General features: G+C 31.9%; 3 protein-coding genes and 1 long non-coding RNA gene across 5 annotated transcripts in view; 2 read left to right on the top strand and 2 right to left on the bottom strand.

Moving 5' to 3' along the window:
• The window catches only part of Roc2 (Regulator of cullins 2), a 40,941-nt gene extending 34,296 nt beyond the window's left edge, over positions 1 to 6,645 (top strand). The window contains exon 2 of the mRNA XM_012374399.2: positions 5,951 to 6,645. Coding sequence (XP_012229822.1) covers positions 5,951 to 6,132 — 182 coding nt within the window. The 3' untranslated portion in view covers positions 6,133 to 6,645. The remainder of the gene's footprint in view (positions 1 to 5,950) is intronic.
• LOC136998064 (uncharacterized) lies at positions 6,401 to 11,031 on the bottom strand. Its single transcript, XR_010888631.1, has 2 exons — positions 10,484 to 11,031; positions 6,401 to 8,745 (listed from the first exon to the last, which is right to left on the bottom strand). It is a non-coding gene; the product is annotated as an uncharacterized lncRNA (long non-coding RNA).
• Positions 11,032 to 15,743: 4,712 nt separating this feature from the next.
• mbt (serine/threonine-protein kinase PAK mbt) lies at positions 15,744 to 24,994 on the bottom strand. Of its 2 annotated transcripts, none has more exons than XM_067349945.1 (7): positions 24,873 to 24,994; positions 21,122 to 21,491; positions 20,438 to 20,828; positions 19,894 to 20,307; positions 19,271 to 19,803; positions 18,949 to 19,102; positions 15,744 to 18,833 (listed from the first exon to the last, which is right to left on the bottom strand). In XM_067349945.1, the coding sequence occupies exons 2-7, from the start codon at positions 21,487 to 21,489 to the stop codon at positions 18,672 to 18,674; spliced, it is 2,022 nt and encodes a 673-aa protein (XP_067206046.1). In that variant the 5' UTR covers positions 21,490 to 21,491; positions 24,873 to 24,994; the 3' UTR covers positions 15,744 to 18,671. The 2 variants fall into 2 exon arrangements, with proteins under 2 accessions (XP_067206046.1, XP_012229915.2); XM_012374492.2 differs by lacking the exon at positions 24,873 to 24,994 and adding an exon at positions 21,920 to 22,129.
• On the top strand, positions 22,515 to 27,203 carry LOC105676525 (odorant receptor 43a-like). The gene is made up of 7 exons (XM_067349951.1): positions 22,515 to 23,870; positions 24,186 to 24,455; positions 24,881 to 25,352; positions 25,597 to 25,696; positions 25,939 to 26,058; positions 26,250 to 26,405; positions 26,504 to 27,203. The coding sequence occupies exons 1-7, from the start codon at positions 23,819 to 23,821 to the stop codon at positions 26,555 to 26,557; spliced, it is 1,224 nt and encodes a 407-aa protein (XP_067206052.1). The 5' UTR covers positions 22,515 to 23,818; the 3' UTR covers positions 26,558 to 27,203.
• Positions 27,204 to 27,232: the final 29 nt, after the last annotated feature.

The raw sequence follows: 27,232 nt of genomic DNA, 5'->3' as shown, positions 1-27,232 counted from the left end.
ACGCAAATAGCCGTATCGGCAGACCATCTGCTTCTCGTTGATTAATTGTTCCATAGTTAGACTGAGCGATCTTATCACTTAAAAGACTAATCCGGCTCGGTGAGCCCGCTATTAACGCACGGCAATTAATTCAAGTCTCGTATTCAATGTACTCTTCTCGACGTTCAGACGTCCGGATGATTGATACGACGCGGCCCATGATACGCGCGATTGCTGTGCCGATAAGTATCGCCATTCCATAATTGCCTAGCGTTATGCACATTTCCGTGCGAAATGCAACAAAACGGGACTTATCACCTTTGGTATTTTGATTAGTGATCTCGGGGAAGCAGCTCTCGATTTATTTCAACCTCGAATCTATTTCCGATCGTGCGATCGATACGATCGTTCACGACGAGCCACCCATCATCGCCGTGAAAATGTTAATTATCGCTCTTTTCGTTAGGAATAAACATACGTCGATATGTAATACAGGCTGTTTCACAAAGTCTGCGCGTCTCGGAAAAATATTATCCGATACTTGAGAAGATACCTTGTCAGCGATAATATGATTACATTCTTTCTGCAGAGCGAAAAGAGCGAAGGAGCACGTTTGATAATTGATGCGTTGTACGTAAACAATGTATCAACACTAACGCGTTGAAATTTCCGCGTCTAATATATTCGTAGCTGCAGATGCACTTAACATTGAAATATCAGACTAGTAATAGCAAATTGTTTGACCATCGTGATGCCAATAATAGTATCGTGTGGATTAAAGAATTACGCAATGAATATTTAATGAACGGAATCACATAATGATGTTCTGTTGCGAGCCGTTCACAATATCGCATTGTAGTTACTACGAATATAGAGATCCTGTACTATTTCTAGCTTTGTCGATCCTGATCATTGAATTTCCAAGAATTTTTTAAGATTTTATCAGATCTCACGTCGTTATGCGCTATTATTATTATGATTCTCATTATGATAATTACTATTGATATTATTATTAGCACTCAAAATTATTCATATTGTAACTTGAATTTTATCTAAGAATGCTTATTTCAATATTTTCAATATTTTGCCTAATATTATTGAAATATTAAATATGTATTATATTGTAATTTTTTCGGAATGGAAAAAATGTTGCGTAATTCAGTGTCGACAGCTTATCAAATTTAATATTTTTAACAGCTAATCACGATGAATTGACTATAATTTTTTAACGCTGATGTAATGTCCGTGACTATATTATAATTGAATTTAAATAAATACAATATATTTTGTTGCCTTCACATATTGTAATTTGGACTTTAGCACTGGTTGCTATTTATGTGATAATTAATTTACTTAAAAGATCGGTATGAGATTTTATAAAAAGATACCATTGATCTTATAGTGTAAAAACTTGCTACGGAATGTTTGGTAATAGCCATCAAGGTAAGTCAAAAAGCATCATACAAATCGAGGGCCAAAGTGGTCGTTGATGAAATGAAACGCTTTGCGCTATGCAATCTGATTTAATCAAAATATATTAGCTGAGTATTACGTCAGAGTAATGCAATTGAAGTAAATTCATCATCATGACGCAACACGCTACTTACGCCGTCGCAACTATGTAAGATTTAATAATGTCGATAAGCATGGAAAATTCCGTGAGATTCATGAATTATCCGACACAATAGAATGAGGAACTGTACAGGATCTATGGCTATTAACTGCAATGTAATCGTTCAAGTAACACATTATTGTGCGAAATTTCAGGAACGTATAACTCTTAAGGTCGGTTTATCTTTATCTGGAAATGTTCAACTGAAATTATTATGAAATTATTACGATACGTTTTCTAATTTTTCAAACTAAGTCAAATAAATGGATCAGGAACCCTTTCTTTGCATAAATTCATCGATTCTTGTGTCACGAAATATTAAAAAACTAAATCATTATATTTATAAAAACGTTCCCATTGAAAATAAAAATTGGATTAATTTTCTCAATTTGCCAGATGCTTGCCAAAGCACGAGTTTCAAAAAGAATTTTCCAATTGTTTTATGCAACATAACGAGTTATAAAAAATTATAGTAGCTTTCAAAATTTTCTCTGAGCAGAAAATAGTGTAGAGTTAAAATCAACGGTTTTGACATATTCTCGACATTTATATTAATTTGTTGATATCTAAGACGCAAAATCTAGAACCTTAAAACTCTGATTCAAATGATCTTTAGCGATATCCCTGGGCCCAAGTCGAACGGTTACATATATGCGCTTATCGTGGCGATCGGCCTCGTCGCCGATGTCTTCGTCGTCGCGATTAATTGGCCCAATGGTTAGCTTAGGTCTGGGGGGCACGTCCAGTACGCTTGGCCCGATCCCCCGGAGGGGGTCAACGAGAAGTGGCACCCGTCGTTCTTCTCTCTAGCACCCCCTCCGGAACGACTGTCGGGAATTAATCGACGAAGCGCCGGCAGACGGCAAGATAACGACGGAAATTTCTTCCTCGTCAATCGAGGCCTTGATTGAGTCGTATCGTTGTAGTAAGTGTGCTGCCGACTTGGCGAATGCACTTATACGCGAATCCGAGAAGATGAGCCTATGCCAAAGTAACAACAGATCGTGTTTCTGTTTTCTAAATTTATTTATTGGACTCTTATTGCTATCTTTGTGTGCATTTTTTATGATGACAACAATTGTGCAGAAATGTTTAATCAAGAGAAAAGATGCTATTTTTATGATTGATTATTTCACAAATAAAAGAAAGAAAAAAACGGTAATTTTAGAACACGATAAATAGTAGAATACTAAACAGTAGCAATATCAGAGTTTTATCAGTAAATCAGAAGATATTGATAAATCTGTGTGCAAAGATGATAAAGATAAAAATATCAAGCATTATGAAGCTGCGTACACATATGCAGCATATGTCAAGGATATCTTGTGATAACTGGACCGCGAATGTCCAAAAGCACGATATCTGGAAGAGAAGGCTACTTCGAGAGCATCCGCACCAGCATCCGCAGCGCGCACATATACATATTACGTATGCCGTGTTTCGATTGCCTACTATCAACGAGTCTGCGAACTTTATCTACGCCAATGGGCGTTCCTCTATACGCTGGACATATGCGACATATCGGATCGTTAATAATCATGTATGATAATTACGCAGTTAGATGCGTTGGATAAGCTCATGGAATTCTACTGGACACTTTATACAGTCACGCTAGCATAAACGTTACTTGATGTCGCTTCGATACGGCAGGTATGACAAGATTCATTGGTCAGACCGACTTTTTCCGCGCGATTAGGATAATAGGGGAAAAGTACTGGATTAACATTTGCAGTTTATAAATAATTATTAAGTCCGCATTTCCATTCGGGTCTGCTTAACTCACTTTTATGTTTGCGATAACTCTGCAGCTGTTAACTGTAATGTTTTCGAGTTTCGTTATTTCTTTAATTTTTTATTTTTCAATATTTGAATAATATTAAAAAATAACACGAGAATATGTTTGATTAAAGCTATTCCTAACGTACGATAATTATTATGTTAAATAGTCATTAAACTAGAACACATTGACTACATGCAACACGGAATCATTCTTGCGATTTTATAAATATACTGCAGTACAAAAAAGTTGTTATAGAATAAAAAGTTCAGCATCTTAGCATTCTACATTTATGAGATTTCATTGAATTGAATTGCACAACTGCTAGCAACAGTCGCTAAACTCAATCATTCCGTCAAGACAAAGTAATACTTCGCGTCCCCGACGATTTGCCGAATCGTCAACATTCGTCTATTTTGGACCCGCCATAAACTTAATTTTCGAAATTAATTTTTGGTGTATGAATAAAATACTCATCTTAAAATTTCACGTCGAGAAACTATCGACGCAATGTATTCTGTGCTATTTGTGCAACGTATATTATCGATCTTTTGCGCTTCATCACGACTCAATTCTCATATTCATACTCATTTACTTATCATTGAATATTTAGCATAGATAAGAAATAAATTCTTTGTAATTTACTTCTCTGACGCAAACATTAATGTCCAGATGCGTTTTTTTATCACGATGCCAGCGGTAACAATCTGCCTTTAAGCAACTTTTTATATGGCATTGCAAATCATCTTGCATATTTATCTTTCCAACGCCATCGTGATATACGTTCCTTTCTAAAGATTTTGATGGGGAGTTTCTCTCCCTTGTTCTTCAGTATTCTTCCGTTCATTATGGAATGTCTGGCTCATGTATGATTAAGTTGCGTTTTTGCTGAGCGAGCACGTTTACATCTCACGGAAGCGATTTTGATAAGGGATGAACGTGACACCACGACACGAAAACCGCACGTAGACGTAATAGCACCAAATCACAAAGATCAGCACGTATTTATCCGACGAGTGCAAATCAGTACTCTTCAGAGCAACGCGTCTTACGTTATTTCTTTGTGCATATTTGTTCTTTGACGCAGTCTCAACTTTTAAGTGAAAAGAAAGAAGTCTTAAAAGGAATGCAGAGAATTACAGGATGTAGTGACATAGTTTCTTCCCGATATTTTAAACATCTCTCTACTGATTTACAAAATTCTTTTATGCAAGGCAAGCAATGTTTCAAGGAATAAAAGACATATTTTGAAAGTTACAAGTATATCGAATTGTATATTGAGCCGTGATGAGTGCAAAAATGTTTATGACATACTCTACTTTATATTTTTATCTTCTATCTATTTTTACAGAGACAAATAAATTTCCAGAAAAAGGAAAACAAAGTGGTCTTATTAGGAAAATTTTATGATAAATATAATATTTATAATTTTTTTAGAATAATTAATAATATAATCTATAGAAACTTATATATATACATATATATTTAAAATATTATATACTTTTTATGTTTCTATATCAAAGGAATAAAAAATTTATTTTTCCATTATTAATTTAACGATTATATGCTATTTGCTAATTTACTCTTTTTTAAACAAATGCCAATCTAGTTTTAAAAATATAAAGTAAAAATTCTTCTACAGTTATAGCATACATGATGATACAGTCAATTTGTACATGACGTAGGTGATAACACAGTTAAATAGACTTAACATAACGTTATCTCGACAATTTTAGCGCGCAAAATGCGTTTATCGCGTTTGGCAACCGTGAACTATTAATCGCATCAATCCAGAGACTGCCCTTTTGGAGCTGCACGCATCTTGTATTTATGTGACATAAAGAATCCACTGATTTCTTCAGCTAATTTTTCGCTGACCATCTTTCCATCTTACTTATTATTGTTTACAAATTTCATTCCTCAAGTATTGTTTCGATTGCAGCGTATCATTTCACACGTGCGAGCTGATTTTAGCAGACACATTTTGTTGCCTTTTATGCTAAAAAAAAACTACTTTATCTCTGGTAATTCTTAATCACGTTCAGTCGTCGGCCCGTGTATTATTAATTATCGTTTTCATAATATTTTGCAACGCGTCATTCTTAAAAATATCAAGAGAAGTTCAAGGATTAATTTAGAGAATTATTCGCTATAATTCATTGCTAACATTGTGTTCTCACGATTATGTTATTATTTTCTAATGAAGTAATTGCAGCACTTTGTGCTCTTCCTGCTGTTTCCTGTGCACATTTTGTAAAAAGGTTTAACATATAGTTTTAGTTCATATTTATGTTTCGAGTAATCTGAAAATACAACTGTCTGTATATTAATTTTTTAGCATTACTTTTACGGAGCTGATTTTTTTATAACTAAAGTGCCGAAGCCTTTTAGAGTTTCAACATTTTTGAAAATATCAAAAGAACATGAACACTTAAAAAGTTGTAAAAAATGATATCTGCCCTGATACTTTTTATAAAAAAATTTTTACATTTTCCTAGAAATCGCGCTATATGCGAACTTTCCGCTCATCTTGGGACGCTCCATCTATGGATACTCATCACCGCCTATTCTTCGATTTTCAGACGCCTGCCTCCGTTGCCAGGCGGAAAGCAAAAAGGAGGTCTACGGCCGACAGGACTGCGTGGTTGTCTGGGGCGAATGCAATCACTCATTCCACTATTGCTGCATGTCACTTTGGGTCAAACAGAACAATCGTTGTCCGCTGTGTCAACAGGAGTGGTCCATACAGCGGATGGGGAAGTAATCCTTGCGTGCGTCTGTCGCGCACGCAGGATCGCGGTTTCTCATTTTTGATCCGCGATTGTTCCATTGCAACGAGAATTGCCGAGAGTGTTGCGTGTTTGATTGAAGTATTGCATTCAGTTTAGTTTTATAGAACAGTTTGCAGTGAAGTCTTAGACGAGGCTTATCTTATACTAACATATAATGGTTAATAAATAATTGTATACATAGTATGCAAAGATTTTTTTAAAACTTGTGAAATGTTAAGGCGCTTATAAAGAAATTGTTTGTTTGTTTTTTTTTGCTATAATTTATATGATTGATTTATGCTACTATATTAAATTTTAAATAATTACTTTTTATTATAGAATTTAAATTTGCATATGAATAGGTGGATCAACGCATTATTGATTAATGCACCTTAAATCTAATTGATTGATGAAATATTAAATTGTGTATTTGGTAATTGTTTAGCATAGCTTAAAATTTTCAACATTTATCTTATGTAAGTTTAATAAACATAATATTGAGATCATTCTTGTTGCTCTTAAAAAGATCTTTTATCAGATTTTTATCCCGAATACCATGAAGCCTATCTGTTTTCTCCTTTCTCCGTCATTAATGATATAGGAAGCAATCACAAATAAGAAATATGCAAAGAAATAATTTTTATGAATTGTTTTATGTATTGTGTTTAAAAATAAGAAAATTGCATCGATTTTTATCGATAAACTTATTGTGGCAGAACAAATAATTTGAATATTTTGTAGTTATTAGAATTGCACACTCAAAAAAATAATCTTGCAATAATAGCTAAAATTTTCTAGGTGTAAAAAATTAACTATAAAACAGATAAATGATTAGCAACTGTTGTGATATTGCATATGTAATTACTTAATCAGTTTAGATGACAGAAACAGAATATATATCTGTATTGTTTGTGAACTTTAAAAAGAAAGTTTCTCTAAAGCGCCTATCTATATAAGATCAATCACGTGTTAGATCATGCAATGAATAACATTTAGCAATGGTACCTAAATTTTTCAGAAGCTATTGCTAGAACATTACTGCTATAAATTCTATATGTGACAAACAATGTTTTCACAGATACGAAAAATAGCGATACATTCTTGTTGCGATATCTAGAAATCTAACTACATCAGCGAAATATTTTTTTGAGTGCATAAAAATTATGTTCATATACAGCACGAAATTATTTGCAAACGAAAGATAAGAGACGAAAAGTACAACTTCTTATCGATCGTGAAATATTCGAAAGTGAGACAGCAGTAACGCACAGATCAAAGATTATTTTACACGGTAGTACAAATTTTACGCCGTCCAAAGTACAAAGTGCGTCGCACAGACTGGTTTCAATGTCTAAAACGAGTAATTGGAAAGTATTGTTGTCAAACATTACATCAGAGACAATTTTTATCTCGCGACTCACAAAAAGTGCAAGCGGTGTCACAATCAAGGCTAAAGCCGGCAAAGTCAAATTACTCTGATTTAAATTTTTGTAAAAACCGAGATTCACCAAAGTTAATGAAAATTGCTCGATTTATAATGTTAGTTTAATTAATTCCTTCCGTCAAAACGAGAGTTAAAAAAGAGAAAATAATTAAATTGCGATTAAAATGCGTTGTTTTAAGTACGTAATTAGCAATATCTGTTATTGTTTTTTAGACATCCAAACAGTGAATCGTTATTTGGATTGCTTGCATTATCTGTAAACCTCAAAATTTAGGCTGGTTCGTTACGTCTCAATTTGCACAATTGCAATGACGTTGCTTAAATTTTTGCCAAATCGTGATATTCTATTCTGTCTGTTGTAAGGACGTCGCATTTTTTCCGTTACAGATGTATAATAAATTTATTTATTCGAAAAAATCCATAAGAAATCCACATTTCGAAATACAATTTTCATATATTTGACTTCTCAAGTTTATCGCAAAATAAAAATTGAAGTTGTCATGGCGCTTTTTTCTGTTTATCTTATACTTTGAAACTTGTTGTTTTCTTTTCTTTTCTTGACGATTTTGAAACAGTCGTGTAATTATTTCTTTTTAAATAATAATCAGAAAGTTGAAGAAACCTTAGCGGAATTCTAATGGAAAGAGAAAAATAGTTGTTGTACACTTCATTCATTCTTCAAAAAAATCAGACAGATATTCGATTTGTTGTTCCAATGTTGTTTCGATGTTACCTCAAATAAGTTTTTGATAATTAAAAAAATATTTATTGTAAAATTTAATTAAAAGAAATTTAGAAGTCAAATATCCAAACTGATGCAATATAGGTATCATTTCCGAAGTTAATGATAACAAAAAGTTACCTGTGGTAAATTTACGAGACCGTCGGCAGTTGGAAAATAAAACATTAAATATTTGTTTACACACATATATTTGACGAATACAATTTTTTATTCTCATTTGTATATGTTAATAAAAAATTTATGATTCGAGCGACGGAGCCGATTACGCGCGCGCGCGCGCGCGCGTTGATGTTTCTTGATAGAAAGCGATGGGGTCAACGAGCTAAAGGCATCATTCCGACCTCCCTTTTCATTCCAATTCTGAATCGATTCTCTTCAGCTCGCAATTGCTTGCATAGATTCTTTGATGCAGATTTATGACTGTCAATCAATAGAATTATTCCATGGCAGAAACTATTGTTATCGATGTAATTAATATTCTAAACAATGCGTTTTTATATTACGATAAAATTTTATTCCGGAATTTTATAATCTTTAGATTCGAATGCAAGTTGTTGCAATTATATTTCAAAAATAAAATTTGCACAACAGCAAGCGTATATTTTAAATAATATATATATATTGCTATTTTCTTTGATAATGTAATTTTTACGATTGCTTAAAATCAAAGGTGCTCTTCTCTCCAAGATTCTTAAATGTGTTCATAGGTTTTCCATATTTACTTTTTCTTCGGAGATTATAATTTAAAATGTAGGTTTATTTCACAATATTCTTTTTTTTTTTAATTTTAAATTTCAATTGCTTCTATTAGATACGTGAAGAGATACGTTTGTCACATGAAATCATGTGAAATTTTTACAATCCTAAAATGCAATCGTCACGCGATATTGCTTAGGATCGCGAGATATCCCATTTTAGATTCTACGAAGGCTGAGTCAATCTTACAAGGAAAAACAGACCCGTGAAATATACGACAAGCGTCGTACGATGATGACACCGCGTTACACGCCCATTCGCGCCGGAGGGGCACTGAAGGAATTTATTTACCGTCAAGTTAAAATTCCACGACTGCCGACTTAAACGACACGCGAATCCCTTCTCATTCCAAGAATTTTCTAATTGACCGTTAAATCTTGGAGGAAAGTAGCGATAATGTTAAATATATGAGAGTCGGCGAGGTCGTTCATATGGCTGCCTTTCTACGACGTGATTGGTCAAGCCTCCGGGCGAGCCTCCGCATGACGACGCATAACGCGAGCGAGACGGCGAACGAGCAGCGAACGATTAGCGATGATGACCTTCGTACGATACTTTGCTTTTTGTACGAACAGCATAACGCGTGGTGTAATTCGCACGAATGCTGATTAGCATCGTACGATAATCTTTATACTCTGATTAATCGATCATTTTTGCGTTAATAATTTAATTTTTTTATACTTATTCAAAGGCATATGCAGATATAGCGAGGATAAGCAGTTGCTTATAATGGTAAATTTTCAGAGATATTCCAACAAATAATTTTAAAATTTAATTTTATTCAAAATTTATATTAGTTATTAAAGTTGTGTAATTTTTTTCAGAAATAGCTAAATATTATATAAGAAAATATTATCAATTATCGAATAAAATTAATTTCGGTGCTCAATGAACATTTCGTGATTTTGTGTGATACGAATAAATATGAGTATAAGTTTATGATCAAGAAATTTAACTCAACTTAAAATTTTGACGATTTCTTCATTCTTAAAACACATCAGTTTTTACTATGATATTAAGATTATGAATTATTTCACAAACTTTTTTGTCGGTCTTATATCAAAAATTTATATAAATAGCACACTTCTTATCTGTATCTATAAAATATTTTCAGATCAACATATCCTTATGTTTTATGCGATTTTGAAAACATTCGTAGAAGAGATTTTGCAAAATTTTCATTCAAACTTCACAAATGAAAACTTGTCTCTTCCAAACGGTAATTCGATATTCATCTCCGACGACGAGATTATTTTCACAAAATTCATATAAAATTCATACATTTTGTTGAAGTACACAATTGAGTTAAAGATCTACAAACACTTTCCCTAAACACAAACATTTATTTTTAATGACGTGTATTATAACTAAACGTATATAAAATATTATTCGTTCAAGTTACCCGTAAACAACACCGGAGAACAGCGATGCGAATTTCGTTCTTCAACGTGAGCAGCTAGTTTGCAATTTCCGCGATACGGTAGCGCGTGACTGCAAAAGTCGGACGTGTGATTACGCTACTTATATATTTTTTTGAAAATTGCCGTTGTTTTTATTCGCGGGAAAGAGACTATATTAGACACGGGAGAGGTGTATCAATTCGTTCTTACATAAAACCTTCCATATGTTATATGTCAATAATGTTTTATTCTTCCGGATCCAAGGCCGCGCTTATGCAAGCAGCAAACGATTCGATCAATCGCCGTGTCGATGTTTTAGTATGCGATACTCCAACTACTAGCCGACGAAATGAAATGTAGCATCACTGACAGACATTTTTATTTGGACTTCAATCGGTCATCCGAATTTTTATTAGCCTTCCAAGTTCTTTGACCATTGCAATTATATATTCTTCACATAAGAATTAGCATCGTGCAGATTACATTCTGGTATAGAAAATTCTTAAGTCTAATTTTATGGGATTCTTCATATAAATTTAACGCGGAATAGTTTCAATGCATTACAACGATGCAAAAATTAATAGAAATCAAATTGCATGACAAAACAAGCAACGGAAAATGTGCTTTTAATGTCAAACTTATGACTCAAGGAGGTTTTTTAAAGATCAATCCATCTATCGCACTGGAATTAAAACTGCAAAAAATATTCAATAAAGTAGATCGGATTCGATAAAATTTGACGAGACCACAAAATTACATGTTTGCAAAATTGCGTGTTTAAAAAATTTTTGTCAGCATCGTTCATTTCGCTCATAAGTGATAAATATGAACGATAGCTTTTGAACGATCGTTACTTCACAGATGATCAATTAGCAGTATACATCAAGTCGCGATGATGTTTCTGCGAGCAGCTTAAAAATATTACCGTAGACGCGGTTGAGCTGTTTAAAACCGGTTTACTATATGTCGGTTAACTATGAGACAGGGCTTATGTGTTAGCTGAATCTTTCTTCGTTTAGAACATAGCTAGAGACAGAGAAGCGTTAAAGTAAGATATTGATCAACATTGCCGAAACCGGTCCTGCATAATGCAGAGTAATTTAATGTTTTACGAATAAAAAAGATATTTAAAAGGTTAAAACTTTTTAAAATTGCATTTCAGGACTGCAGACAGATTACAGGATCAATTTTAAATGGATTTTACTTTAATAGATTATTTTTTAAAACATAGTAGTTACATCCAGATACAATTTCGCGCATGTCGGTGTATAATAGCGTAATGCTGAATATTTGTGTATCTATAGTATTGCATATAATGATATATAATAATGATAATTATTCTTGATTATGGATAATTACATCCTGTCTGCACATAAACATCTTATGTTAAAAAGTTGATGATTACTGATTTAATCATGGATTCTATAAACTCACGTGGGATTATAAAATATTAATGCTAATTTTAATTCTATTCTACTTATTAATTTGAGATAAAAGTTCGTTCGCTGAGAATGATAAGCATATCACGGTAACTAACGTTGAAGAAAGAAGAAAGAAGGATGTGTGAGTGAGGTTCTGACGAAAGGTGAGATTCTGACGAAACAAGCTGATGTAAATCCTTTGAAACTTTTCGTTCGTAGAAAAAAGATTTTTTTGTTTACATTCATTAGTATCAGACGTTTGACGATGACAGAAAAAGAAGGAAAAGAATATGAAACAAAAAAGATGCATAGAATGTGAGTCGAGGCAACCTGCTATTAACATTTTTTAGATATGTTATGGGGGAAGTACAATATATATAAAAACTTGTGTGTCTTCCATCTTTCGAATGTGTAAAAGAAGATAAATACGATATTTATAAATAATTTGAAACTTTTTAGAGGGCAGTTCAAAATTCGTAGAATTTTTTTATTTTTTCATAAAGCTCCTACATTTTGTTTCAATTTTGCATGAATGTGGAATTCATAAAGAAAAGTTTTGCGTTTTATTTATTATTGAATAATCAATATCAATATTAATATTTGTACATAATTTAGATACTTACATGATTTGTACGAATATTATATACACATTTTGTATATAAAAACGATTGCTACTTTATATTACTCGTCGACAATCTACATTACATAATATACGAGATTTACGTTTTACCGCACAGAGTATTATAAAATCATTTGCATATTCTTTACGATTCTTTATGATTTCCTGCGATTTTTAAATAGAGAAGAGGAAAAAGTTGAATTAAAAAAAAATTATTCTCTCTATTAAGCAATATAAAATAAATTTTCTATAATATTGAATATGTATTAATTTAAAACAGTGTGTTTTTAAACTTTAATAATAAATGTGTTTTTAGGTTTTAACCACTTAAAAAGGAATCGAATGGCGTAAGTAGATAGTGACGCAGTAACAAGTTATTTATATAAATGCATCTTATAATTTTATTGAATGATAAATACACAGATAAAATCATTCTCACTTAAAAGTTATTACAAATTATTTATGACGCGCGTGATTATCTGCAATAACGTATTATTCGAAGCGAGATAAACGATTAATTTTATCAGTTAGTGGTCAGACAGTGATATAACGTTCTTATTGGGTTCCCTTGAAAACAGCTGGCCCCCCACACACGTGACGAAGTCGAGCCAGTCGAGCCTCCGCGGAAACGAGATTCTTATTGGCCGTCGTGTTCTGCTGGTATCCTGTTAATAACCTGACATTATTGCATCACGTGCTATTACCGTCATTATATATTTTTATTTCACTGCGTAAAAAACATAGGAGCAAATTGCGTTCGACTGGATGACTTGCTAAACGCGAGTTTGAGTTTACCTTGAAAAAAAATTAGATATGAGTACTTCAGGAAGTTGAATGCGAAACTTCTAACAAATATCGTTGCTGTTATCTAAGAAATGTAAAGTATTTGTAGTATAAATATAAAATGTGTACCGTGCAAGTTTCGAAATTAGACTCACGAGTTTTAAAATATCTCTACATAACATGCGTTCTCTCTCTCTTTCGTTCAAAACATATGCAAAACATGCAATAACGAGGAAGAAATATCACACTCGTATGATGAAATTTTCGGAGCAACGTGCGCCGATCGCGTCATCTTTGCGCGGTAATATACTTTACGGCGATTCAGCAAGTGCCTTGCTTTTTCGGCTACGTGACCAGCCGCATGTAAGGTATGCGCTCACTTTATTCCCTGTCAAAGGCTCACAATCACTTTTTGTAAAAAGCGCACGGTCATCCCACGGATCTCTCATAACGGTCGTCGTTGCTTTCTACGTATTTTCAGTCATAATATACCACTGTATTATGTCGTTGATAAACTGAGCCGCGTCTTGTTACCAACGCGCTGCATTGACGTGGCAACTGAATCCAACACAGAATGTTGAAGCTAGAAGTTTTAATTAATGATAACATTAGTAAAGTAATATTTATTAGACGCAAGCAGCCTAATATAAATATTAGTAAGAAGATTATAAATAATGATAGATGAGCATATATTTTTATCATAATATTTATTAATTTCTCTGGGATATTACGATTTTATATTCGATACGAAATACGCTCATAAAGCTATTTTGATTAATAATAAGAGAAATTTTTATCAATAGTAAAATAAAATAATATATAAAGAAGTAAGATTCTTAATATTTAATGCCAAAACAACGCTCTTAAAATTATAAATTTCTTGATAATAGTACGATTCGCTGTATCTATGTATAGATAAAACAAAATGAGAATAATGCAAATACAAGTTTCCTAATAACAATACGTTCGTCATTACATTGGCGCAAAAACAAAATTTAATGTCATCAGAAAGAACAATTTCGTACAATAATTAAATTTGTACAGCAATAAAGTTAACGATCTTGTGAGGCCTACGTCGAAATATGTAATATCGTAAAATTTTTAAGGTAAAATTTTTTTTTTTTTTTTATACTTTATGTATTTGCAGAATGTAATTTCTTTTCTTTAACGTCACTTTATATTTTACGCGACAGAGGTTTCTCAAATGAAGCAACACCATCACGTTCAAAATTGCCTCCCGTTTATATATTCATTATAAACGTTTATTAAACGTTTATTATTAACGACAAGCTTGCATATTACGACGTTTATGTGCCAATTCGATGTTTATGTGTCATTTGTACGATTAACAACAAATCGACGGAAAATAAATAAACGTTTCGTCAGTTTTCAAAATTTATCGTGTCTGACTAGGAGTGTCAATCGGGTCATGGGCTTTATATCGCTCGTTAAAACCGAGACATCTACGGCATTTATTTTTGTCTATACTACGCACTAGTTTCAGAGAACAGAGATATACATAAGACGTATTGTGAAAAAGAATTACTTTTGATTGACGTCGATGACGCGATTAAATGGCGCCATCACGCGATGATCGACTTGCGTAAAGATCGTAAGTGGCACCAATGGATCGGGTAAAATGTGAAGGTCATTTCGGTCAAAGAGAGGCTCGTCGCATACGACCAATCAGTGCTCGTTCTAGAACGCCTTTCAGTCAGGAATGTGCTGGCTTGCATGGTATAATAACACCGAACCGCACGTGACGATCGTGGGGAGAGACGAGAGTCGGGCTAACGTCGACTCCAACATGTAATGTGAATTCTTTGACGTCAGATTACGTCAAAGATACTGAATTCTCGATTGAAATATCTCCATTTTAGAGAAAACGCATGATAGTGACATCGTTGTCAAAAATATATGAATTAAAGGAAATATCAATGGAAATATATATTCTACAAAAATTATAATTTTGGCGCTAATCGAATTGAAATTTAAATAAAATATCTCCAATTCTCTCTGCTTTGTGCAAATTAATGATCTAATTATAATATAATATAATTATAATATTTAGTTTTTTAAAAAGAAGCTTAAGCTATGTTAAGATAAATTTCTTTCTGTACCGCGTTTGGTACTTACATCTTTATTGTTATCATTATTTTCAAAATGTGTGATGGTCATTTAAATCTTTCAAAAATAACAATTTATATATATTATTATTAACAGAGAACGTTGAGAAACAAACTTGATAGTTTATAACTTATATTATAATTTCCTAAGAATTTTTTTTTTTTTAATATTTATATTTAATTTTATATCCATATTGTTTACTTATAGAATATTCATAATTTAACTGTGGCAATCTAATACCAAATAGCATTCTAGCAAATGATATATCAAGAATTTATTAGAAACCCCAAAAATGTCTATTAATGATAGGGATTTTTGTAAATAGATTCTTTATTATACTTATCAATAAATGTACAATATATGTAAATTAATCCTGCATGTACATATGTAAAGAACAATTTTTGGATACTACACCATATTTTAAATTTGCCAGCATGGTGTTTGTTTAATGCGATCACGTTAAAATTTTGGTTTTTATACGTATGTACATATTTATAAATCCTAATTTGCAATGTAAGGTAAAATATGGTGAATTTTTATTAGGTCGATTATAATCTTATTAAGGCAATTACTTAAATATATGGCGAGTATGGTTGGACAGATCTATTCGATATGATTGCAAGTTATACAAACTGTGTTACAAACATATATGTATATCTTCAAAAAGCTGCTATTTAGCTGCTCTTTATTAGCTGCTTTCGTAATCTATATATAAATTTGGGTATATGTGTTCCTTTCAATACACAATAATATTAATATTAATTAACTTCCGAGAAAATTGCATGGCCGAAAATACAACATTAATAGTTAGATGTACAACACGATCAGATGTACAAGTATATAATAGTCTATTCTCTATGTATAATTGAAATTCGTAAATTAAGCTGCAATATAGAAGATTATAAGATTTACAGATTTTTATTTAAATTACGATACGCAATAATCTCAATCGTACAAAAAATTAACACAGTAAAAAAATATATATCTAAAATTCATTACTACTAAAAAAACCTGGTTTTCCCTTGTATGTTATTTTTCAAATTTCTCTGATCTTCTTTTTACATACATATATTATAATAACATTTTTGTGAAAATAATTAATTCTTTAACAAAATTAAGAATTTTTGTAGATCTTTTTTTAGAAATCTACATAATATATTTTACACTCGTTTGGATTATTTATCTTAAATAATATAACATAACCCTGTTCAAATATTTATTTCGACAGTATTTTAATTAGGTGCAGCAGACGGAGATATAATAAATTCATCAATGATACAAAATATACTTATTAGTATAGTCTAATATAAAATATTTACTGAGAAATATTTTTAATAATTTATTTCTTGTCTTTTACTGCATTTTTATTTCTTTTTATTTCTATCTTTCTTTAAATATTCATGATTGTTATATTTTACGTAAGTAAACATGAAGTGGTACAATTGATAAAATCATACTATTTGTAATAAAATATCACATATGTTTCACTAAGAATATTTTATCAACTCTCTGTGGCAATCTTATAAAATAATCTAAAGGTATCTATAGCTTGAGTTGGAATGCAAATGTGAAATTGACATGAATAGACTATTATGTATATTATTTTTGTAATGTTTACATATAATATTCTATATATACATATATATATATATATACACATATATATATATATATATATATATATATATATATATATATATATATTTCTATTGGAAAAGGCAATATCATTTAATTTGTTTTAATATTATATCTTAATATGATTTTTGATATTTCGTATAAATATTGATATCTTTTCTTAAACATTGTATATACATATGAGGAGCAAGATTTGTTGCATTATTTCCTGAGCGATCTTCATCAAGTTATTAATTTCAACAATAGTCAAGTATTACTAATTTCAGCAACAGTCATATAAATATGTAGATTAAAAAATTTCTCGTGATCGATTATTAACATCAACATTTACCCTTTTTAGCAAAATGACAGTATAATATTATAATGATAAAAGTTCACAATTGGTGTAATGAGTCAATGTCAATGAGTCAACTTAAAATGAGATTTAAATATATTGAACAAATTACTTTAACTATGATTTTTTTATAAATTTAGCATGAAAATGGTACTAAAAATATAAGTACAAGAAAAAAAATATTGCTTTACCGAGCACTTTATACAAAGTAGAAGAAGTATTCCTTACTATTATGACAAGTTACCTGTTCCAATAGTGCTAATTATAAAGGCACTTAGGTGAAAATTCATAAATTGTAAATACCTCAAAATTACAACTATCTGTTGTAATATTAAAACAACTATCGCGAGTCAAGCAAATGGTGTTAATATTTAAGAATGATGTTTGACATATTCTTGATTTTATACATCTATATACGAACATATCAGTGTTAGAATGATACATATAAAACAATGCAGGAATGTAATAGCTTATTTTCAAGAAGATATACAATTTTAGGTTTAATTGGAATGTGATGTTTGAATAACAAATGATTGTAATTTGAAGACTTTCCCCATTTAAAATATTTTTCAAAATATAGTTTTAAATGTATATATATGTATATATATTAATATACATGTTAGGCATGACCGAAGACTGATTTATGCATATTAGAATTGGAAGTTTTATGCAAAATTCTAAAAGAAACTAAACTGCAAATTGTTAAATATTTATACCTTTGACTTCAAAATAATGTTTTATATATATATATAATATTAATTTATACATATATATATAAATACAAAATACAATATATATATATGTATATATTGATATTTTGGAATTAAAGAATCTTGAAGTATTTAATAATATTCAAAATTGGCATATGATGGCATATGACTGAGCTTGAAATTTTTATTCCAAAAATTCAAAATTATGTTATTAAATTTGTTATAATTCTTCCATTTTTTGTAATTTAAAGTTTAAAATATTAGGTCACAGAAGTAAAAGTGACATATTTGAACTATACTAGGCAAACATTGAAACATTGTTAAACTAAATTATTTAAATATTATCGCTCAATCGGTCGTGCCTATCGTAAAAAGAGGGAAAAAATAAAAATAAATTTTGCTTTGAAATATTCCGTATGAAAGTTTAGGGAACGGAATGTCTAAATCGACTCACAAACTGCCAAAAGCTGCAATTAGCTGATTTAACATGACATCATCAAAGATATTCGTTATCAATATTTGCTTTGACTAACGTTCCATCTTACAGTTATTATAACCTCGTCAGCAATTCGTATGCCTGGCGCCTCTCATTAATGGAATCAAAATACTAGGACTTTGAGCTTGTCTAAGGAATGGATGTTGCAATAGTTCAGCTGCCGTAGCTCGTTGCGCTGGATCGCGTACAAGCATTCGTTCAAGAAAACCTTGAAGACGTGGACTAACCTGCAAGTGAAGTTAGAATGTTACTACTCATTTCTTGAATTTATTGTGTAGTTAGCTATTGGAATTACTGAATCAGATGTTTTTGTCAAATTCAGTAAAGGATATTTGGTCTTACTTTGTGAAAATTCTTCAGTTTTGGTGGTGGCATATCCCTGATGCGTCTCATAGCTTGTAAAGGTGGTTCATTGAAAAATGGAGGTTCACCATCGATCATTTCAATGATCATTATTCCTAACGACCAGATATCCACTTCAGGTCCATATGGCAACCTACAATTGCACATAGACAATTCTTGTGGTTATTTATCTAATAATTGAAACTATCGCAATACTTAAAGCCTACATTATTAGATTTAAAAGAATGAGCAAACTAATGTTTTAGTACGTCCTATAATACTTTGGAGGATGGTGTACATCAAAGTAAATAATGTAAAATACCTTGAAATGACCTCGGGACTCATCCAATATGGGGTTCCTACGAGAGATTTTCGCTTTGGTAATTCCTGGGAGACTTGAGCACAAAAACCAAAATCTGACAATTTTACTCTGCCATCTGCCGTAAGTAATATTGAATCAGATTTAATGTCTCTGTGTATAACACCCTGCGAATGTAAGTACGCCAGTGGTTTAAGGCACTGAGAACACACTGTAGCTATTTGACTTTCGTCCATCCTCGAGTGTGTTACAATATCGGTTAGTGCACCACCCTCTAAATATTCCATAACGACCCATAATTCATCATCTACTAAGAAACTGTCATACATCTCAACTATATTTGGATGATGATAGTCTCTCATAATGACAACTTCGTTGAAAAGTAATTCACGTCTTTGTTGTTTTCTTAAATCCATTTTCTTTACTGCAACTTGACGATTTGTACTCTTATCTGTAGCTATGCATACAGTTCCCGTGCTACCTTCTCCAATCTTTAAGAAGTTCTCCAAATTTTCTCTCGGATCACCTTGGCTTACCTAAAGAAATAAATATACATGTCAAATGTATATAAATGTACTTATAATGTACGCATAAGTATGTTAAATTTAAGCATAATTTTTACATACCACCATCTGTAAAGCAGCCCTGAACTGCTCATGTGTAAGTCTCTGCTCTGTTTGTTTGTTGGTGTTGTTTGAACTTGTACTAACTGCTAAGTTTCCTGATGAGACAGCACTTTTCATATTCTGATTTTGATCTGGAGTAGAACTGGTTCCTGATACTGCAGACGGTATGCTTGGTTTGGATAAATTATGCATTGACTGGGAAGTTTCCATTGGCTTCTTCAAATGTGACTGTAGGTTAGATGCATTTTCAGACATATTATACGCCTGAGGATATTTGTTGATATTATGTGAACTCAATTGACTCAATGGTCGTTGCGATGCTATTGACCCCACTGGTGAAATTTTTGGCTGTAGCTTGTGTAGTAACATGTTTTGTCCTACTTGATGTTCTCTTGATGCTTCCGTAGCAGAACCCTATAAATTAAATAATATTGCCATTACATCAGTTGTATTTATCAGAATGATTATCTAAAGTTTTCGTATCTTAGTACTTTATGTACTTTAACATTGCTCTTCTTAAGATAGTTATGCATGATATAATTACCTGTATATTACCATTATATTGATTTGACGTCATAGCCATTTGTGAATTTATTCTATGAAATTCTAGATCGGGAAATTGTGGGGTATTTGAATTTTGCGCTGGACCTTGTGAATTTACAATAGGACTTAAATTTTGGAAATTTAAGGATAGATTTGGTATATTTGATCCCGAATGAGTTAAATTTGGCGACGATTGCATGTTAGGATTAAGGTTTTGGAGATTTGGAATCATGTTTTGAATGCTAGAACTTAGGCCACCACTAACGCTTGGAGAATTCTGTCTTAGTTTATCGATATAGTTATGTGGCTTGTTAAAATTTGTAAAGCCTTGGTTAACATTTGAAGGTATCTCTTGCCCTTCAGGGACGGATGGCGGAAGATTGCTGTTATGCCTGCAAGTGAAAAATATGCTCAATTATTACTGTAACCATTAATTTTCCCAAGATTTCCTCATAAACAGTATATAAAATATCTATAATAAATTTAAAGCTGATTAATTTGTCTGCATCAACTATAGGGATATTAAATTTACAATACTTAATCTTTAATGTCCACATTAATAAAAATTTTGCCATGTTTTACATATATAGTTCATCAATGGCTTATTTTATATATAATCGATGTGTATATAAACTAATTTATTCTATATTACAAATGAATCAAAGACAAAGTTAGCACATGATACCTGTAATCTCTCCTGAGTCGTGGTGGACTCGAAGAACGTAGTGAATTAGAACGAGCAACTGTACTAGTTTTAGGCAAGCCATTCTCCACAGTCTTCTCATTGGCAAATGGTCTATTTATCCTAGGATCATTGTGTCCTCTTACAATAGTTTTCAAATCAAGTATCTCAGTAGGAGTAATTTCACTTGGATCGACCAAGGGCAACGGTCTGTTGGTCGATTTTAGTATCTGATTATTTCCAACTATCGAAGCCCATTGTAGTGGCAGTCCAATAAACTTGCCCTCGCGTTTATCAAACCCAGTGTGTACCCTATGCTCGAAATTTGTTGGTGTGGAGATCTGCGGTTTCTTTTTCTTCTTGGTAAACATCTCTGGTTTTAAAATAACAATTATTAGAATGCTATATATGTTATATGCAGATGTGCAATGTAACGATTATCGAAATAAAGAACTACTTTCTATGGAGATAGGTGATGGGTTTTAGAGATAGGGACTGCGGCATACAACATATATCAGACAAGCAGTATAATTTCATTAGCAACCTAACATAGTAAATTAAAATATTGATCTGCTTATAAATAGAAAATCAAAGCATGTACAGTTCTATGTGACAGATATCCACTTGTACACGCCTGATTTTTCTGTTGTAGCGTATGTATGCCCTCGCAAATATTTTCTATTAGTTGAAAGTTAGTGAGATGTGTTGAGAAAGAGACAAGCGTACAATTCGCAGGAGCGACGTAAAATTTGTGAAAATAGCGCGGGGCGAGGGAAGCCAAATGACAGCAACAACGCCTACCGAGTGATGATGAGTGGTTTCTGCGACGCGGCTTCACCGAAGTTCACCCGGTTATAATTATAACGAAAAGGTTTTCCCGGACAGCTCAAAACACTCGTGATACAAACGCGGGCCGCGGTAATGCCGAAACATAGGCGATGTTGCACGTTAAAACACATAAATACGCCATTTATCCGTCTCGACAGGTAGTACTCCACTATACTTCGCACACCGGCGCACCATGCGGTCAGCTTAAGAATCTTTCGTGGCATTTAGTTCATGACAATTTGCTGAAACGTGCGTACGTATGCGCGCGCGTAGCACCTGCGAGAATGGGTTCTGCGCCGTGACGCGCCGGAAACGGGAGAGGGAGAGAATGCGAGAGAAAGCGATTGGGATCGCGATCGCGATCGCGGGAAAAGAGCGATCGCGTGGAAATTCATCGATCAAACAACGCGCGATGTTCCAGTTCGATGAACTTGCGTTGAGAATCACACCTGTATCTTTTCAATCCAAAGGAGGTCGTGTGAAAAAAACGTAATATTCTTTATTGTTTCTTTCGAGAGGAATGCAGAATTAATGGCAAATAATGCATTAATTAAAATAATAAAAAATTTACTTGCAAAGAAGCTTCTTTTATTAGAAATAAAAGAAAAAAATGAGCATATTACGGGAAACAAAGTTAAAAAAAAAGAAAAATGCAGATTTTTTTCAAGAATAGATAAAATATGTAACATGACATAAATACTGAATAAAATATTCAATAATATTTTTTTACAAAATAAAAAAATTAGACTATTTTATTGCTTCTAATTTGTTTCTAATTCTGTGTCGTTTATAAATTGTAAAACAGATTCTACGTAATAACGACTAATGTCAGTGAAAGTTTGTATCTCTTTGCGAAAGAAGTAACATCTGTTTAATATCTCTTCGCGAAAAAAAAAAATACTTTATGATATCATTAAATTTTTTTATATTTCTTTTATGATTAGAAACAGGAAAATATTAAATAAATAAAGAAACATTAAATTAATCAAGGAATACACATACGAAATTTGACAAAAGATTTATTGAGTAGTTAATAATTGATCTCAGATAATTAATTCAGCATCACCGGCTCGACACGGTTATAAGTGCGAATTATTGTTCTTTATCAGTCGATTTTACGATTTAATTCCCGGGTAATTAATTAGAATGACTGCTGACTCCAAATAGCGTGACCGAAATTATTTTCATTATTTTTGCTTAACGAGCGAAAGAGTTTTCTCTATGATAAAACGTACGATAAACAAACAATGCGCATGAACAAAAAATGAAGAAAATATTTTTAGTGTATGATAGTGAGAAAGCATTTGTTTGATTAATGTAAAACGAGAGCACGAAAGAGAAAAGCACAACTTACGTTTCTATGATCTGCCCTTAATTAGAAATGCAAAATTTTGTATTCTCAGAATTTTTTTTCACTAAACATTTATAAATATTTTTTACTTTTAGCAGAATATAAAACACTGAGGCACGTTTCATTCGTTTCTTAGCAAGTTTTTTCATGTCCTACTCATATAATCGTGACTAACTTCTTAAGAATTGATATGCTCCGATGTAAGAAGGGATCTATAGGGATTATTACGAATCGATTAATAATGTATCAATTCATGTTCTTCGTAGAACATGCAGAAACTTCGAAGTCAACATTTTCTTGGACCAACTTTTTTTTACCGAGCGAGGAGGGTCCTCCGTTGTATTAATGATATGAAATGCCCATCGCGGCTCATACAATTTTAATGCGTTAAATTATTCCATAGATATTCTAAGCTTAATACATAATAAATACGTCATGTCTCGAGTATGCGCAATAATCTTTATTGGTGGGGATGCAATTTTTTTTTTTGATGGAGGAAAATAGTACGTCGTCAGCCTTCGATGTATCAATTCAATATGGATAAATATTCGGGATACGGTTCGTTATTGTTAGGTTCGTTATTGTTTCTATCTTCTAGAAAAATATTTTTGCTGGATGATCTTACAAATTGAAGTTTTTGTCTGCTAAATTATTGTAAATAATTTTATAATAATGTTACTGCAAAAATCGAGTAATGATAATGTTTGTCATACGATCTTTTTAAGTCAAGAAAAAAAGTGGATTGAATTAAAATATCGAGCTATAATTCAGTGAAAAATTTAATTCTAAATATTTCACCTATTTTGTATCGTTCTCTCGTCATCATGACAGTCGAATTAACATGTATATTAGCAAGATCACACAAGAGCAATATTTTTTGATAGCTAGACTTTGAATGGGCGGTAGAGTTGAATCGATACAGCCTGGAATTTATTGGCCTTTGGCCGAAAATGAAAGAAACAACGCGAGAAAAGTTAATGGCTAACGTAAGAGTGTTTATACTGATAATCATGGTAACCTTTGTTTGCGTGATTCCTTGTATACATTCGCTGATAAGAGTTTGGGGCGACCTGATGTCGATGACAGACAATTTGCAATTCACTTTACCTTTGGTATCGATGGTAATGAAACTCATCATCATGTGGAATAAAAAAGCTGGTAAATACATCTTGCAATCTTTTTTGTAACACAAATTTGGGCGATGCAGGAAAAAAGTGTATATTTATATAAATAAATACGAAAAGTGTTCCGCAGTTTTTAAAGATTGAAATTCTCATAAGACAAACAAATTATGCGAGCTTGTCGCGAATGTTTGCGCGTACAAAAATGATTTAAAATATAATTAAACTGTTTGCTTAATGTATTTATTTTTATTAAATAATTTGTATTGAGTTTCCAATAATAGGACTAATATATAGTTACTCTTTTTTAATTATTTTATAATAAATTGTTCTAATTGTTTTATAATTACTATTAATTTTATTTATTGTAAAATGCGTTGTTGCATCTTATCGACTTTTTCAGTTTTTCTATTTGTCTTTAATAATTTTTATTCATTTTTCTATTATAATTTACCTTTTAAGTTCTTGCGCCGATCTTGTGCATGATCACCGAAGACTGGCTGAAGCTAAAGTCCGATAAAGAGAGGAAGACCATGATAAGATGCGCGCGGATTCCTCGTATGATCATAATCTGCGGATTCGTCATAATGTTTGCCTCATTTATCTTGCTGTTCATTCTTCCAAGTTTCGGGATCACGATGAGGTACATTACGAACGTGACCGATCCGGGCAAACCGTTGCCTCTGCAGACATACTACTTCTATGATACGGATACAAGCCCGTACTTCGAGCTTACGTTTATCGCACAAGGTGTCACTCTCATGGTATCTGCCATGGGTTACACCGCGATCGATAGTCTCTTTGGATTGCTCATTTTTCATGTCTGTGGTCAGCTACAGAATCTTAAAGGTCGGTTGATGGACCGCCGCGAGAAGGATTCAAATTTTGTTCGTGTCCTGGCGGACGCCATAAGGGATCACGTACGCCTTATCAGGTTTTGTACACAATGTTTATTCCTGATGAACGCTCATTGTTTCGTACAATGGCGAAGATTAAAGTTATCCTGAGGAATTAATGGATCTGTGCGATATATAGTTCCGGTAAAAGGATCACACAACACTCCTCTGAGATCTGAAATCATAAAATTTTTCTTATAATTTCTTAGACATAACCGATAAGCAAATATATATATGTTTCTCTTTTTCTATAAATTTTAATGTAAATTTTGTTTAATATAGATGCATTAAAGATATCGAAAGTACGTTTACTTTGATGCTTCTTGGATTATTCCTCTATTTTGGCACATTATTTAGCCTTTATGGATTTTTACTAGTTACCGTAAGTTAATAATCAAGTTTTTTTCTTTTGCAGTTACAACAGAATATTTATTTATCAATTTGTATTTGTCCTATTTAATACTTTAATATTATTGTGTATTTAGATTGTGTTGAAACTGAGAAAAACGTGTATATCTGTGTACATATATAATACGAGAATGCTATTATTAAATTATTAACATATTTATTTATATATGACAATTAATATTCTTTGTATTTTTTAAATGCTAATTAATTATTTAGATTGTCACTGATGGTCGTCATTTATCTCTCGTAAGGCTATTGTTTCTTGTGACGGTTGTTATGAATATATTTGCGCATATGTGCTTGTATTGTGCGGTTGGAGAGTTTCTGATAGCACAAGTAAGCACATTTGTCATTTTCTTATGTTTGTATAAATAATATCTTGATACAAAAAGTTTAGTTTAATTGTTAAACAAAGAAAAATTAGAAGGTTCTCTATGAGAACGATATAATAATAGTTGCTCAGTAATAATTTATTTAAGTATATGAAATATTTTCACAATATCCAACAAAATTATATTACTGCATAGTGCGAAGGTGTCTACCAAGCTGCATGTGAATACCATTGGTACGAGTTAGAACCAAAGGAAGCCAGAAGTTTAATTTTATTAATGGCTCGCGCGAACAAGCCACTTTACGTAACAGTTGGAAAAATCTTTCCACTAACGATGAATGCTTTTTGCAGCGTAAGTTTAACATTCTAAACACTATTCTATATACTATTTTGTAGAAAGATCCAGCTGTGTATGATTCATGGAATAATTATCTCAATTATTTATTTCAGCTATTAAAAACATCGGGTGGTTACATATCGGTTCTGCTTGCGCGTCGTGATTGATGTGCATCATTAAATTGCATTGATAATAATAATAATAACAATATATAGGGCTGGATATTTGAAATATTTATAGTTGAAATACAACTGTATTTTGCGTGTTACAAGAGAGAAGAGAATTAGCGAGAGAAAGAAAAGAATAGTTTTCAATTTTAAATGCCAAGATATAAAATATTTTATATCTTGGCATTTAATATTTTATATTTTTTGTATTTCTTTCTTTATTTGGATTATACTTGTTAAAGTATGATTAATGAATATTTGCCCAGCTCTAACAATGTGACTATATTTAGTTACAAACGTAGTGAATACATTTCTATTACAATACTAACAATAAATTGTATACTCTTTATCTTCCCTGTCTCTTTATTTTTTTATATTTTTTTGGTCATATTTATATGTTTATTTGCACTAGAATTTAGCAGTGTGTTTCTACAAACATTTATTACCATACAAATATTAAAGCAAGATTGTAAAAAAATACTTTATTTCATATTTCACGCAATGATCATAATAAAAGAGGAAAATATCTCGGGAAAAGTTTAATCAAAGTAGACATATCTAGTGTTCTAAAAACTCATCGTTTTTATAAAATAATTTTTTGTAAAATAAGACACCTTGTATAGTATAATTCTCTTGATATCACTAACATCACACCTATTCACATATATTACATGA

Source organism: Linepithema humile, chromosome 2, assembly GCF_040581485.1.
Source record: "Linepithema humile isolate Giens D197 chromosome 2, Lhum_UNIL_v1.0, whole genome shotgun sequence".
Lineage (NCBI taxonomy): Eukaryota > Metazoa > Arthropoda > Insecta > Hymenoptera > Formicidae > Linepithema > Linepithema humile.
This window is presented reverse-complemented; position numbering and strand designations above follow the sequence as displayed.

Bases quoted from the DNA above. Each gene is read 5' to 3' on its own strand.
- mbt (XM_067349945.1), bottom strand. From the start codon at position 21,489: ATGTTTACCAAGAAGAAAAAGAAACCGCAGATCTCCACACCAACAAAT. The intron at 20,308-20,437 runs GTAATTATATCA...TTTAATTTATAG, and splicing joins AATATAATGGTAATATACAG to GGTTCTGCTACGGAAGCATC. The intron at 18,834-18,948 runs GTAAGACCAAAT...CTTCACTTGCAG, and splicing joins AACTGAAGAATTTTCACAAA to GTTAGTCCACGTCTTCAAGG.
- LOC105676525 (XM_067349951.1), top strand. From the start codon at position 23,819: ATGTATCAATTCAATATGGATAAATATTCGGGATACGGTTCGTTATTG. The intron at 25,697-25,938 runs GTAAGTTAATAA...TTAATTATTTAG, and splicing joins ATGGATTTTTACTAGTTACC to ATTGTCACTGATGGTCGTCA. The intron at 26,059-26,249 runs GTAAGCACATTT...ATTACTGCATAG, and splicing joins GAGAGTTTCTGATAGCACAA to TGCGAAGGTGTCTACCAAGC.